The sequence below is a fragment of the Corythoichthys intestinalis genome, chromosome 16 (assembly GCF_030265065.1).
Source record: "Corythoichthys intestinalis isolate RoL2023-P3 chromosome 16, ASM3026506v1, whole genome shotgun sequence".
NCBI lineage: Eukaryota > Metazoa > Chordata > Actinopteri > Syngnathiformes > Syngnathidae > Corythoichthys > Corythoichthys intestinalis.
The window spans coordinates 50,856,637-50,872,369 of record NC_080410.1 but is presented as its reverse complement, the minus strand read 5'-3'; the positions used below and the strand labels follow the sequence as shown (position 1 = coordinate 50,872,369).

Below are 15,733 nucleotides of genomic sequence, written 5' to 3'. Positions count from 1 at the left end.
AACAATTGCCAATACCAGACTTTTAATGATTCAATTGGTTTCAGAAATGGCTGATATGAAAGCTTAGATCCTCCCAAATGATGTTGAATGTACAAAAATAGATTTGTTTCCCTGAAAAAAGATTTATCATTTAATAAAGACATAAAGGTCCAATTTTGGCAAGACAAAGGTTTTGTCGCCTGCAGAAAGTAGTGTGAAAATTGAACAAAAAAATGTACTTCAAATTCAAAAATGTGTTACATAACATAAGCGAATTAAGTAGTGGTGCTGTGAGATCCAAATTTTGTATGACTTCCATGGGCTTCGGCAAGGATTCATACAATTTATTGATGAAGTGATCAGGAACATCAAAGAAAGCAGTCTTGAATGCCTCCCAGAGTTCATCAACATTCTTGGGTTTCGTCTTCCATGCTTCCTCTTTCATCCTGTACATGTCCGGTGACTGGGCTGGCCAGTCCTGGAGGATCTTGATCTTTTTTGCCTTGAAGAACTTTGAGGTAGAGATTGAAGTCTGAGATGGAGTACCATCCTGCTGCAGAATTTGTCCCTTTTTATGGTTCGAAATGTTAGAGGCAGCTAAGGTTTGTTGATATTTCAGACTATTTATGTTGCCTTCCACCCTTCAGATCTCTTGCACACCCCCATTCTGGATGAAACCCCAGACCATGATTTTGCCACCACCAAATTACACTGTTTTCTGAGTGAATCTCAGATCCATGCGGGCTCCAGTAGGTCTCCTGCGATATTTGTAACAACTGTGGTGTAATTCAATGGAAGGTTCATCTGAAAAATCCACCTTTTGCCATCTTTCCAGCGTCCATCCTTTAGACAGGCTGTGGGCCTTGGCAAATGCTACACATTTTTTTAATTGTCTGCACCCTGAGAGATCTGCAGGGTGAAATATCAACAAATCTTAGCTTCCTCTTACATTCCTAACCATAAAAAGGGACAAATTCTGCAGCAGAATGGTGCTCCATCGCATACTTCAATCTCTACCTCAAAGTTCCTCAAGGCAAAGAAGATCAACATCCTCCAGGACTGGCCAGCCCAGTCACCAGACATGAACATCATTGAGCATGTCTGGGGTAGGATGAAAGAGGAAGCATGGAAGACGAAACCCAAGAATGTTGACGAACTCTGGGAGGCATGCAAGACTGCTTTCTTTGATGATCCTGATGACTTCATCAATAAATTGTATGAATCCTTGCATGGATGCAGTCCTTCAAGACCATAGAAGTCATACAAAATATTAAATTTGGATCTCACAGCACCAATACTTAATTCGCTTATGTTATGTGACATATTTTTGTATTTGAATTACATTTTTTGTTCAATTTTCACACTACTTTCTGTAGGCGACAAAACTTTTGTCTTGCCAAAATTGGACCTTCATGCCTTCATTAAATGATCAATCTTTTTTCAGTGAAACAAATATTATTTTTGCACATTCAGCATCATTTGGGAGGGTCTTAGCTTTCATATGAGCCATTTCTGAAACCAATTGAATAGTTAAAAGTCAGGTTATTAGCAATGGTTTCTACAAAATGGATAAGCGACAAGACCTTTGTCAGGGACTGTACGTCAATGTATCAACAGGAAGTAACTCTGATACCAAAAGAAGGTCACCCCAATGGGTTTATCTTAGGGTGACCAAACGTCCTGTTTTGCCCGGTTAGGGTTAGGCCCTACTTTCACGTAGTATCCTCGTCGTCCGTGCGGGTTTTATAAATTCATTAAAATGTCCGGTTTTTATGATTTTTCACGGGACCACTTTGAAGAGAATCCCTCTGGCCGCTGGGTCGCTGCCACCCAGCAGCCTGACTGCGATGACATGGCTCCTAGTAGTAGGGAGGGATTAAGTACTTCTTCTTGTTTTTGTTGGCAGTTTACCCCTATCATGAGGCATTACCGCCAACTACTGGGTTGACGATTTGGCCACAACGCCTGAAGTTTTTTAACGATAAATACGTATACAATGGCAACTGTTGACTTCTGTCGGAGCTTTGACTGTAAAATCACGTTTGGTGTCGCATCGTTGCGCTGCCAATGATTGTAAACTTTTATAGCAAAGTTTGATTTTTGCCTCAGCTAGCTATCAGTAAGCTAAACCGCGCTCGGCATTATGGGAAACGTAGTTTTGAACTGCTACGTTTGGAAACATGCTGGTTGAATAGTTTGTCAGTTTATTTCGGTTTTTGTTTGTGTGCAATCTAGAACATTGAATGAGAATATCAATTGAATGGGAATAACAATTTGTCAAGGACAATTGTCATGATAGTAATTTACAAAAATGTTTAGTTGGCACATAGCTTACTGTGTGTATGTGGATTGACTGGACTACATTTATATGGGTCTGCATTATATATATATATATACATATATATATATATGTATATATATGTATATATATGTATATATTAGGGCTGTCAAACGATTAAAATTTTTAATCGAGTTAATTACAGCTTAAAAATTAATTAATCGTAATTAATCGCAATTAATCGCAATTCAAACCATCTATAAAATATGCCATATTTTTCTGTAAATTATATATATATTTTGTAAAATAAATTGTTGGAATGGAAAGATAAGACACAAGATGGATATATACATTCAACATACGGTACATAAGGACTGTAGTGGGCATTTCACTCTACTGTCATTTAAATCTGTCTATGCTGTCCTCACTCCGATGCGTCTACTTTTTCCAAAGCTAGACAGCTAGTGAACGACGCCTTAATAATCAGACTTCTTCCTTTTTCATCTGATTTATTAATAAAATGGCCTCAAACCATTGTCCTCTTTAGACCGTCGTAAAACTACAAAAAAAAAAGTACACAAGCACTGCATTAGCAACAACGTTAGCTTAGCACGCTATACAGATTCACTAAACATAAACAAAAAGCGTCTCATACAAAAAATATAACATTTCGCTTACTAACATAATATGTAAATTCTTAACAACAACTATACTTACGGACAAATCTTGTCCAAGGATCATATAAGCACAACATTACAACGTAGGCGTCAGCCCGAGACGTCCTGCAGCCATATTGAACTGGCAAGAAAACAATAAACCATGTCGCAAAGCGACCACAAGAGTTCGCTGTTAGACAGCACAAAAAGCCTTGCTTTAAAACTTACCAAAAGGCAGACTACTGTCTGAGCGGGACATGTGCGTTAATTGCGTCAAATATTTTAACGTGATTAATTTAAAAAATTAATTACCGCCCGTTAACGCAATAATTTTGACAGCTCTAATATATATATATATATATATATATATATATATATATATGTATATATATATATTTTTTTAGTCATTATTATTATTTTTTTTCAAACTGCATTTTTCCATCCAGAGTGAGGGGCACACTTTAAATATATTAAAGTGATATAGGCATCTTTGAGTGAACTTCGAGTAAAATTCAAGTATCTTGAGGCGGGGCTGAGTGTCCTCTTTTTTGGAAATCAAAATATGGTCACCCTAGTTTACCTGCCAAAGCAAAGCGGCCACTGCAAGTTCTCCAGAAACTGCAATTTCTCGTTTATAATACTTTTGTACTCCATGCATGCATGGTCCACCAACGCCTTGATGAGTACACTTTAAATGAGACTGCCCTTTTCTTACCTTCTTTCGGGTTGACTACTCTGGGCAAATATGCGCTTGTGCACATCCCCGCAGCAGCAGCATCGCTGTTTCACCAAGCCTCTAGCTCGTCTCCGCTTGGCAAAAACACTTTTCTAACCCACGTAGGACTTGCTAATAACTGTTCTTACGTTTCTGGTGCTGATTTGATGGGCCAAACGCTCATTGCTTTATGTTCATGGTAGAAGCACGCCCAAGCGCTAAGCATGAGCTAGTTACACTTTAGGCCAGAGATGGCAGTCTCCAGGAAATAAGTGACAAACCGCGTATAACCCTTGTAAGATACAAATGACGGGGTCATTTGTCATCTATTTCGTATGTTTGTTGATTTTCTCCATTAAGCGGGAAGTAACTTAGCCCATTTGGAGACATCTGCTGCTTATATGACCTAACCCAATATCAAAAGGAGCTACCTGCCGTGAAAGAAAAGCTTTCTCGCATAGCGCCTTTCGGAAAGAAATGACAGAAAGGAAGTTTATTCTCTAGGCGCGGATGTGCAGACCCTGTCATTTCCTTTTCTTATCTCTTTGAATTGAGTGCGCGTCTGAACCGGCGAGGAAAAAAGCCGAGACTCAGACAAGGCAGGCATGTAAAATGAGACAATAATAGCTTGGGCGTGGTTAGAAAGTATTTCCTTTCACACTCAGGAAGGAGTTTTGGAAGTTTAGAAGGATAAAAAAAAAGTCGAGTCAGGTGAAGGACGACAAACATGGCGACGAGCAGCAACGACGGACGAGAAGAGCCCGACGTCCCCTGCGACAGCTGCATGGGAGAGCCTGGAAGGGCCGTCAAATCCTGTCTGACTTGCCTGGTATCCTTCTGTGAGGAGCACCTGAGACCTCACTTGGAGAACACCAAGTTCAAGAGTCACCGTCTGGTGGAGCCTCTGCACCACGTGGACGCGCGCACGTGCGACGCGCACCGTCTCCCTCTAGGGCGCTTCTGCTTGACGGACGGCCGCTGCCTGTGCTCCGACTGCTGCGAGGGGGAGCACCGAGGTCACGCCACAGCATCTTTAGAGGAGGCCAGGGCTCGAATTCAGGTGGGAGCGCTTAGACATTTACATTTTGCAACCTCAGTCAGTGAAGATTTAGCATTTTTGTCATTTCTGGATGTCGAAAAGGGAACATCAACTTGATTCAGGGCAGAGTTACATTCGTCAAAGATTCAGTTCTGCCAAGGGTGTAGGCAGGGCCGTGCTCATTCCGATGGAGGGGCAGATGCTCATAGATGAAAAGGGGCAAATGAACAAGTATTTAATACACCTTACAACAACATAACTGCTATTTTAACCAGCTTTACAGTATAATTGCTTGTGACTGTGACAGACTTTAATTGGAAGAAGGGAATAGTGAATAGAAATCAACACTGTCATCAACACTGTCTGGTTGAGACTCAGTTTTTGCCTCTTTTCTTCCTTTAACCTCTACATCAAAACTTCCTCAACTTATTGTTCATCTCAGAAAAAACATGGCGGCTTAGCTTTTTTTTTTTTTTTTTTTTAATTTTAAGGTGTTTTCAGTGTTCAAGTAAAGTACTCAGTAGCGTGCCTGCACAGTTGGCTATTACACACATTCGGACCAAAAAAGTAGCCCAGTCAAAAGGGGCACTTTGGTTATGTAGGGGCAAAGGGGCAGGTGCTCATGCACCCCCCCACCCCCCGCCTTCTGCACGTGCCTGGGTGTATTTTTGCATAGGGATGGTAGGGACAGAACACTACCAACTTTTCAGGATGCTCAAATTGTCCTCACCAACTTTTAAGCAATCTTACACTGCTGGCCAAAAGTATTGGCACCCCTGCCATTCTGTCAGCTATTGATCAATTTCTCTCAGAAAATGATTGCAATTAAAAATGCTTTGGTAGTAATATCTTAATTTATTTAGCTTGCAATGAAAAAAAAAACCACAAGCGAGAATAGAAGAAAAAACATGAAATCATTACATTTTACACAAAACTCCAAAAATGGGCCGGACAAAAGTATCAACACCCTCAGCCTAATACTTTGTAGCACAACCTTCAGACAAAATAACTGCGAACAACAGCTTCCGGTATTCATCAATGAGTTTCTTGCAATGCTCTGCTGAAATTTTAGACCATTCTTCTTTGGCCAACTGCTCCAGGTCTCTGAGATTTGAAGGGTCCAAAGCATTTTCTAGTGCTTTTTGAAGTGTGTTTTGGGTCATTGTCCTGCTGGAAGACCCATGAACTCTGAGGGAGACCCAGCTTTTTCACACTGGGCCTTACATCATGCTGCAAAATTTGTTGGTGGTCTTTAGACTTCATAATGCTATGCACACAGTCAAGCAGTCCAGTGCCAGAGGCAGCAAAGCAACCCCAAAACATCAGGGAACCTACGCCATGTTTGACAGTGGGGACCATGTTCTTTTATTTGAAGGCCTCGTTTTTTTCCCTGTAAACTCTATGTTGATGCCTTTTCCCAAAAAGCTCTACTTTTGTCTCATCTGACCAGAGAACATTCTTCCAAAACGTTTTTGGCTTTATCAGGTAGGTTTTGGCAAACTTTTTATGTCTCTGGGTCAGAAGTGGGGTCTTCCTGGCTATCCTACCATAGAATCCGTTTTTATTCAGATGCTGACGGATAGTACAGGGTGACACTGTTGTACCCTTGGACTGCAGGACAGCTTGAACTTGTTTGGATGTTATTCGAGGTTCTTCATCCACCATCCACACAATCTTTTGTTGAAATATCTCGTCAATTTTTCTTTTCCGTCCACATCCAAGGAGGTTGGCCACAGTGCCGTGGGCTTTAAACTTATTGATGACACTGCGCACGGTAGACACAGGAACATTCAGATCTTTGAAGGTGGAGTTGTAGCCTTGAGATTGCCTATGCTTCACCACAATTTTGGTTCTCAAGTCCTCAGACAGTTCTTTGGTCTTTCTTTTCTGCATGCTCAATGTGGTACACACAAGGACACAGGACAGAGGTTGAGTCCACTTTAATCCATTTTAATTGGCTGCAAGTGTAATTTAGTTATTGCCACTACCTGGTATGTGATACAGGTCAGTAACAGGTGCTGTTAATTACACACGCTAGAGAAACATCGCATGATTTTTCAAAGGGTGCCAATACTTTTGTCCGGCCCATTTTTGGAGTTTTGTGTAAAATGATAATGATTTAATTCTCTTTTCTGTTTTTTCATTGCAAGCAAAATAAATGAAGAGATTACTACCAAAGCATTTGTAATTGCAATCATTTTCTGGGAGAAATTGAGCATTATCTGACAGACTAGCAGGGGTGGCAAAACATTTGGCCAGCAGTGTAGGTGATGAATTCATTGTTACAAAAACACTGGAGAAAACAATCCTGATTTGGGTTCGTGCATCAGATGATTCACACAGTATTTGGGCTGTGTTTTGTTCCAGAATGAACTGCAGAAAAAGCAGGACGAGATCAGTCGGAGCATCTCGGCTGCAGACAAAGCACTGGAGAAGCTGCGGAGCAACAACGACGCCATGACGGTAACCTTTATTTCTAGTTTACCTATTCATTTTGGGAAGTTGCGAACTTATTGGTTGTCATTAACGACACTAGGTGTCCAAACCATATTGACTGGGAGAGGAAGCGAATAATTCATTGGCACCTTCCATTCGCATTCACTGCCAACGTTACCACCTCAAATGGATTGGACGTCTAGCGTATGGCAATGGCAGCCAATGAGTGCCTTATAATAAGTAGAACATCAACTAAATTTTAATTTGTGTGTGTGTTTTTTTCTGGTTTTGGTGGGGCTTTTATGTTGACAGTTTTTAATGTTTTTTTTCATAATTTTTTGGGAGTTTTTTTTATGGTTTGCCTTTTTTTTCAGTAGGTGGTAGTTTGTTTTCTTGCATTTTTTTGGGGCAGTTTTTTGCGTTTTTCCCCCCATTAGTTTTCATATTTTTTGTTGTTGTTGTTGTTGCTGTGTTCAATTTTTATATGCCTTTTAGCTTATTAGTTTGTCCTTTCCCCAAAGATTATTCAACAACACAATGAGTTGCCACAGCACACCAGTGTTTAGTAACTTTACTTTTTCAAGCCACTTTTTTTGTTAAGTTTACTAAACGATGATTGACACATTTGGCGTCTTTGAAGGTAGCGCTGCTAAGCTTCTTTGGCAAGATCAAAGCTTGAACGCCTGTCAATCATCGTTAACTTTAACGAGCAAAACTCGAAGTGCACTGTTGATCAAGCAAAGCAGCAGTAGGGAGAGTGAGAGGCTGTACGAGCATGATGCAGAAAGACATAAATCTATTTTTTTTATCTGAGTCTTTGAAAAAGACCCAGATAGTGTTATTCTGTTTTTTTGTTGTTGTTTTTTTTTTTTGAATGGGATTTCTTCAGCACGCCGCACAGCCCGATCCGTTTGAATGGAACAGGTCGAATATCGAAACGACCGGGATTTTCACGTGACGCAGGGAATTTTAAGAACGACCCCGAAAAATTTTCTGTTTGCCTGTAAACGCCGATCCCCCCCCCCAAAAACACAAATTTTCCAAAACTATCTAGTCCTACAATTTTTGACCACATCACATAATTTGGACATCAAAAATTCCGGGACCGCGAGGGGCATAAAAGTTGGATACAGAATTTTGAAAAAATTTACAGTTGCCCGGAAATTTGCCGAAAACTTTCCCATTCATTTTTCATGGGATGCAAAGTTGGTTCAAATTTCCCATTCACTTCCAGTCGATTTTCCAATGGAATTTACAGTGCATTGATGCCATTGACGGCCATGTATGTCGAATCTATTGATGCCAATGTACTTGGATTCCGTTGACACATATGTAAGTCGATGCCATTGACGGTCATGGACATTCAAATTTCCCATTCGCTTCCAATGGCATTAACATTGCAACACTGCATTGAGGCCAATTTAGACAGATGCCATTGACAGCCATGTATGTCAATTCTATGGACGCCAATATACTTGCATTCAATTGACGAATATGGATGTCGATGCCATTATCGGCCATGGATGTCCAAATTTCCCATTAATTTTCAATGGCATTTACGCTGTTTAATGCCATTGACAGCCATGTTTGTCGATTTTATTGATGCCAATGTACTTGGATTCCATTGACGCATATTGATGTCAATGCCATGCCATTGACGGCCATGGATATTTGGACAAATTTCCCATTCATTTTCATTGGCATTTACTTTGTTTAATGCCATTGACGATCATGTTTGTCAATTCTATTGGTCCCTAAAATGTCCCCAAGCCAACCTGGGCAGGGCTAAGTATCTCCTCACAGCAAAGACCCAGACTCCAGAAATGGCAGTTTCTAGTTAAAAATTAAAAATCCGATCTATTTCACCTGATTCAGATCCTCTGAAAAATGGCGCGATCCCCAGTCCTCTTTTTATATCTGCCGGTCAGATTAAAAAAAAAAAAAAAAAAGGCTGATACCGATATACGTCAAATTTTGACATATCGGCCCGATATATCGGTTGATTGTGGGGATTTTTGGGGGGATTCTTTATGTGTTTTTTGCAGTTTTTTTTTACGGTTTTCGCAATCAGTTTTCACAGTGTGGTGCTTTTTGTTTGCCTTTTAGCCTTTTAGTTAGCCTTTTTTAATGAGATTTTTCATGGTTTTCAGGTTTTTGGTGGGGTTTTTGTATTGATCAGGCATTTCCGACCCGTCCATTTTTTAGCAAAACAATGAACACAATGTCAGCTGCTAATTACATTGGTTGACTTTGACAGCGATGGACGCCCAATCCATTTGCTGCTAGCGCCTCCCAGTCCAAATGGATTGGATGCCTATCACATCGAACCGTGATCATTCATTGCCTTCCCGCTCTTTGGTCTCTAGTCTACCGTGCGAGAAGTGTCTGCTCAGGTGGATCGGCACTTCTCCAAGCTGCAAGAAGCGGTGGCGGAGGCCCGGAGGCAAGTGGGGGAACGGTTGGAGGCCGCGCGGACGCGAGCTCTGCGCCAGGCCGAAGGCGTGGAGGCCCACCTGAAGCAAAGGAAGGCGGAGCTGAGCAAGGCCTCGGTTGGGATCGGCAAAGTCTCGCGGGCGGACTGTGACGTCGCCTTCCTGCTGGTCAGAGTTACATCATCGCGGATTAGGCTTTTTTACGCAGGTTGACAGTGTACACAGATTTGAGTGTTGCAGAACATAAAGGCTTGAGGGAAAGTTTTGGAATAAATATGGTATTACGGTCAGAGTAGCCTTTGTTTTGTTGTAGGAATACGCTCAGTGGAAGGAAGGCGTGGCTGATTTTTGCACACCCAGGGTCAGCGTGACCCGTTTGGACCACGTGAACTCTTACGTCCAGGTGGTAGCCGTTGTCACGCAGGAGCTGCGTGACCAGATTCTTACCTCCTACCAACAAAAGCTTAGCGCAATTTCTCAAAGTGAGATTTTTGTTAATTATTTCCCCCTTTTTTTAATTCTATCAAGCTCCTTATTTTATGTGCTTTGTATTTGTTTATCAAATAGGCGGCCCATCCCAGACGCGGTACGTTTGGCTGCCTGAGCCGAAGACCTTGGAAGACTTTTTAAAATGTAACAAAAACATTTTTAAATTACAAAGGTGACTTCGGATGCACATTTACTTCCCTGTAACTTCTCTTCGTTTGACAGTCAACTTGGGAGTGGCGTTTTAATTGCTCCAACCCTCTTTTGAACAATTTGTTCACTTTCATTCGCTGCCACCCTCCCAGTTCAAACGGATTTAACGTCTATGGCAGTCAGTGGCAGCCAATGCCAGGCAATGAGGTCATTTTGGGCCATTTAAAGCCATTTACCTGTTGATTTTCAGTTACTTCCTGTTGATTTTGAGGTATTTAATGGTTCACTTCCTGTTCATTTTGTGTGACAGACCTGGGAATCACCCAAATGAATAGACAGTGACTCAAAATCAACAGGAAATGACCTGCAAATGCTTAAAGATTCATTAATCGTAATTCATCGCAATTCAAACCATCTATAAAATGCCATATTTTTCTGTAAATTATTGTTGGAATGGAAAGATAAGGCACAAGACGGATATATACATTCAACATACTGTACATAAGTACTGTATTTGTTTATTATAACAATAAATCAACATTACCATTATTAACATTCTGTTAAAGCGATCCATGGATAGAAAGACTTGTAGTTCTTAAAAGATAAATGTTAGTACAACTTATAGAAATTTTATACTAAAACCCCTCTTAATGTTTTCGTTTTAATAAAATTTGTAAAATTTTCAATCAAAAAATAAACTTGAAGCCCGCCATTGTTGATGTCGATAATTACACAATGCTCATGGGTACTTAAGCCCATAAAATGAGTCGCACCCAAGCGCCAGCAGAGGGCGACAAAACTCCAAAAAACACAAGTAACAAGTTGGCATTGCACTGTGCTGTCATTTTAATCTGTTTGAGCGGGGCATGTGTGTTAATTGCGTCAAATATTTTAACTAGGGCTATCAAACGATTAAAATTTTTAATCGAGTTAATTACAGCTTAAAAATTAATTAATCGTAATTAATCGCAATTCAAACCATCTATAAAATATGCCATATTTTTCTGTAAATTATTGTTGGAATGGAAAGATAAGACACAAGATGGATATACAGTATACATTCAACATACGGTATATAAGTACTGTATTTGTTTATTATAACAATAAATCAACAAGATGGCATTAACATTATTAACATTCTGTTTAATCGATCCATGGATAGAAAGACTTGTAGTTCTTAAAAGATAAATGTTAGTAAAAGTTATAGAAATTTTACATTAAAACCCCTCTTAATGTATTCGTTTCAATAAAATTTGTAAAATTTTCAATCAAAAAATAAACTAGTAGCCCGCCATTGTTGATGTCAATAATTACACAATGCTCATGGGTGCTGAAGCCCAAAAAATGAGTTGCACCGAAGCACCAGCAGAGGGCGACAAAACTCCAAAAAACACAAGTAACAAGTTGGCATTGCACTGTGCTGTCATTTTAATCTGTTTGAGCGGGGTATGTGCGCTAATTAAAATAAAATAAAATAAAATTATTGCGTTAACGGGCGGTAATTAAATTTTTAAATTAATCACGTTAAAATATTTGACGCAATTAACGCACAAATGCCTCGCTCAAACAGATTAAAATGACAGCACAGTGAAAGGTGTACTTGTTGTGTTTTTCGGCGTTTTGCCGCCATCTGCTGGCGCTTGGGTGCGACTGATTTTATAGGCTTCAGCACCCATGAGCATTGTGTAAGTAATTATTGACATCAACAATAACGGGCTACTAGTTTATTTTTTGGTTGAAAATTTTACAAATTTTTAGAGATGCACGATAATATCGGTCACCGATAATTATCGGCCGATAATGGCAATTATGACGTCACACAGATAATCCAGATAAAACAAAATTCAACCGATAATGCAATCCGATAATTATATACTTGATTTAGCCTCCAAATGTGCGCAATCAACAGTTTTGTCCAATTCTGCTAGTTTTAAGGAGGTGTTTTTGCAGTGTAGTAATGTGATATATGTTAGGAATGGCTTACTTTTAAAGCCATTTTTGTGCAACTTGGGTGTTTACTCTCTAAGTAATTGTTGCCAAAAGCTTACCATTACACAATGTCATTGCCATTGTTTAGATGTTGGAATTGACTACTTGTTCACATTTGATATGGGAAAAAAATAGCACTAAATTACATTTTTGCACAGTAACATTTGATCTTTGTATACTTTAACATTTTACATACATATTTGAATAGAATTATCGGCTTGACATTATCGGTTATCGGGTGGAAGGGGCAGGAAATTATCGGTTATTGATATCGGTTGAAAAATGTATTATCGTGCATCACTGCAAATTTTATTAAAATGAAAACATGAAGAGGTGTTTTAATATAAAATTTCTATAAATTGTACTAACATTTAACTTTTAAGAACTACAAGTCTTTCTATCCATGGATCGCTTTAACAGAATGTTAATAATGGTAATGCTATCTTGTTGATTTATTGCTATAATGAAGAAAAACAGTACTTATGTACCGTATGTTGAATGTATATATCCATCTTGTGTCTTATCTTTCCATTCCAACAATAATTTACAGAATAATATGGCATATTTTATCGACGGTTTGAATTGCGATTAATTGCGATTAATTGCGATTAATTACGATTAATTAATTTTTAAGCTGTAATTAACTCGATAAAAAATTTTAATCGTTTGACACCCCTAATTTTAACGTGATTAATTAAAAAATTAATTACTGCCTGTTAACGCGATAATTTTGACAGCCCTAATCTAAATCAATCTGATGTTGGTAGATTGTTTTCTTCTTGGAGATGTAATGCATGTGTGGCAGCTTAGCATTTTTTTTTTTTTTTTTTAACGTTTTGACAGTTGCCGTAGTATTTTGGGAATCAAAGAACCGTGTACCGGAACCTGAATCTTATACCGGAACTGCGTTCCTGACCGTTCTGGCCCACTTTCACCTCTGGTTCTAGGTCAAATAAAATCAAATCAACTTTTATTTGCTTAGACCAAATCACAACAACCCCCCCAACCCCCCCCCCCCCCCCCCCCCCCCCAAGGTAAGACTAATGCCCACCCACCCACACCGGGCATCCTGGTAACACCACTGCCCCAGAGTATAAGACGCATCCTCTGCCAAACTCTGAAAAATATTGCGACTTATAGTCCAAAAAATTGGGTAGTTATTTTGTAGAATGATTTCCTGACCGTGACCTCATTATCGTGAGTCATGTATCGCAAATTGCATCGCGGGCTACCCAGAGGTTCCCACCCCTAATATCTACAGTATCATACATCTGCTGTTTTTTGTCTTCAGATGCAAAGAATTGGACTTTTGACCCAGACAGCGTCCATAACTTCCTGCGTCTGACGTCAGACAACACCAAAGTGACCAACACCAGCCCCTGGCAGCACAGCTACTCGGAACATCCCGATCGCTTCGAGCACTGGCGGCAGGCGATGACGTCGCAGAGCGTTTACGAGGGCCGCCATTACGCCCGGGCGGAGCTGAGCGGCGAGGGGGCACACATAGGCGTGGCCTACAAAAGCATCGAGCGCAAATGTCAGGAAAGCGCCGGCTGTGTCACCCACAACGACTTCTCGTGGTGCGTCGGGAGGACCGGGCGGGGGTTCTCCGCCTGGCACGCCGGCGTCGAAACGCCCCTGGAGGTGACGTCGGAGGAACGGGACGTGAGCGGCGTCGGCGTGTACATGGACTTTCGCACCGGTCACGTTTCCTTTTACCTGGCGAGCGAGCCCATGAGACTGCTGCACAAGTACAACGCTGATTTTATTGAACCATTGTATGTTATCGCTTGGCTCTCAAAGAAGGAGAATGTGGTTTGTCTGGTTAACGCAAAGTGATGTCTTCAATCACCAAACTTCACTGTTTTCTGAGTGAATCTCAGATCCATGTGGGCTCCAGTAGGTCTCCTGCAATATTTGTGGCGGCTGTGGTGTAATTCGATGGAAGATTCATCTGAAAAATCCACCTATTGCTACAAAACAGTGAAGTTTGGTGGTGGCAAAATCATGGTCTGGGGATACATCCAGTATGGGGGTGTGCGAGAGATCTGCAGGGTGGAAGGCAACATAAATAGTCTGAAATATCAAGAAATCTTAGCTGCCTCTTACATTCCTAACCATAAAAAGGGACAAATTCTGCAGCAAAATGGTGCTCCATCGTATACTTCAATCTCTACCTCAAAGTTCCTCAAGGCAAAGATCAAGATCCTCCAGGACTGGCCAGCCCAGTCACCAGACATGAACAGGATGAAAGAGGAAGCATGGAAGACGAAACCCAACAATGTTGATGAACTCTGGGAGGCATGCAAGACTGCTTTCTTTGATGTTCCTGATGACTTCATCAATAAATTGTATGAATCCTTGCTGAACCGTATGGAAATCATACAGAATATTAAATTTGGATCTCACAGCACCACTACTTAATTGGCTTATGTTATGTAACATATTTTTTAATTTGAAGTACATTTTTTGTTCAATTTTCGCACTACTTGAGGACTACTAGGCGACAAAACTTTTGTCTTGTCAAAATTTGACCTTTATGTGTTCATTAAATGATCAATCTTTTTTCAGTGAAACAAATACATTTTTGTACATTCAACATCATTTGGGAGGGTCTTAGCTTTCATGTGAGCCATTTCTGAAACCAATTAAATAATTAAAAGACAGGTTATTAGCAATTGTGTCTACAAAATGGATTGGCGACAAGACTTTTGTCAGGGACTGTACATTCTTTTTTCCATTAGGCTTAATGTAGCAATGCTAACGTTTTACAATGTTTAATCTAGAAGTGTTTCCTTATTTTGTATGTCTGAACTTTCCATGGCAGGTTGATGGCCCATAAACATCTGTGAAAGCTACTGGAGTCTCATATATTTATATATATGTTTATTAACAAATATATTTTTGTCCATTCAACATCATTCGTGAGGGTCTTAGCTTTCATATGAGCCATTTCTGGATCCAATTGAATAATTAAAAGTCAGGTTATTAGCAATTGTTTCGACGAAATGGATAAGCAACAAGACTTTTGTCAGGGACTGTAATTGCTAGTTATGATATTTTGGGAACACATTTAAAAGTGGTTCCATAAGACTGTCATTAGACCATCATAATTTTGACATGACACTGCCTTGAGCATTAATGAATGCTTATGACAGATGTCATTTTGTGTCATCCGGCACATCATCTGACTTTTGAATGGATGTAAAAGATCCGAGCTGGACATAAATGGAGTTAGTGACCTAATTTGACACTTAGTAACATCTGCCTTAAGCATTCGTTAATGCCCATGACAGTGGTAGAAAGAAATAAGTGACTAAGTAAATAAGTAAGTAGTCTTATGACGCTGCTGTCAAATATAATGTTACCTATTGACACAAAAAAATCAACAAATAAACCGCAGTGGACTATAAGCCGCAGGATTCAAAATGAGGGAAAAAAGTAGCGGTTTATAGTCCGAAAATTACGGGACGTGTCATTGACTAAATATGTGCCGCAACGTGTTCAACTTTTCTTCAGAACTAGCTTTTACGGTTACGATCAGTGCTGTTAATCTTACTTTAAAATAGT

The 15,733-nt window shown here is 40.0% G+C and overlaps 1 protein-coding gene across 1 annotated transcript; it reads left to right on the top strand.

The window, feature by feature from the left end:
• Nucleotides 1-4,074: 4,074 nt before the first annotated feature.
• Nucleotides 4,075-15,021, top strand: LOC130931612 (tripartite motif-containing protein 16-like). The gene is made up of 6 exons (XM_057860527.1): nucleotides 4,075-4,688; nucleotides 7,035-7,130; nucleotides 9,470-9,703; nucleotides 9,849-10,017; nucleotides 10,103-10,168; nucleotides 13,455-15,021. The coding sequence occupies exons 1-6, from the start codon at nucleotides 4,356-4,358 to the stop codon at nucleotides 14,000-14,002; spliced, it is 1,446 nt and encodes a 481-aa protein (XP_057716510.1). The 5' UTR covers nucleotides 4,075-4,355; the 3' UTR covers nucleotides 14,003-15,021.
• Nucleotides 15,022-15,733: the final 712 nt, after the last annotated feature.

What these genes read in the sequence shown, in the direction of transcription:
- LOC130931612 (XM_057860527.1), top strand. Translation starts at nt 4,356, where the DNA reads ATGGCGACGAGCAGCAACGACGGACGAGAAGAGCCCGACGTCCCCTGC. An exon ending in AGGCCAGGGCTCGAATTCAG is followed by an intron (nt 4,689 to 7,034) that starts GTGGGAGCGCTT and finishes GTTTTGTTCCAG; the next exon opens with AATGAACTGCAGAAAAAGCA. An exon ending in GCTTAGCGCAATTTCTCAAA is followed by an intron (nt 10,018 to 10,102) that starts GTGAGATTTTTG and finishes TTTATCAAATAG; the next exon opens with GCGGCCCATCCCAGACGCGG.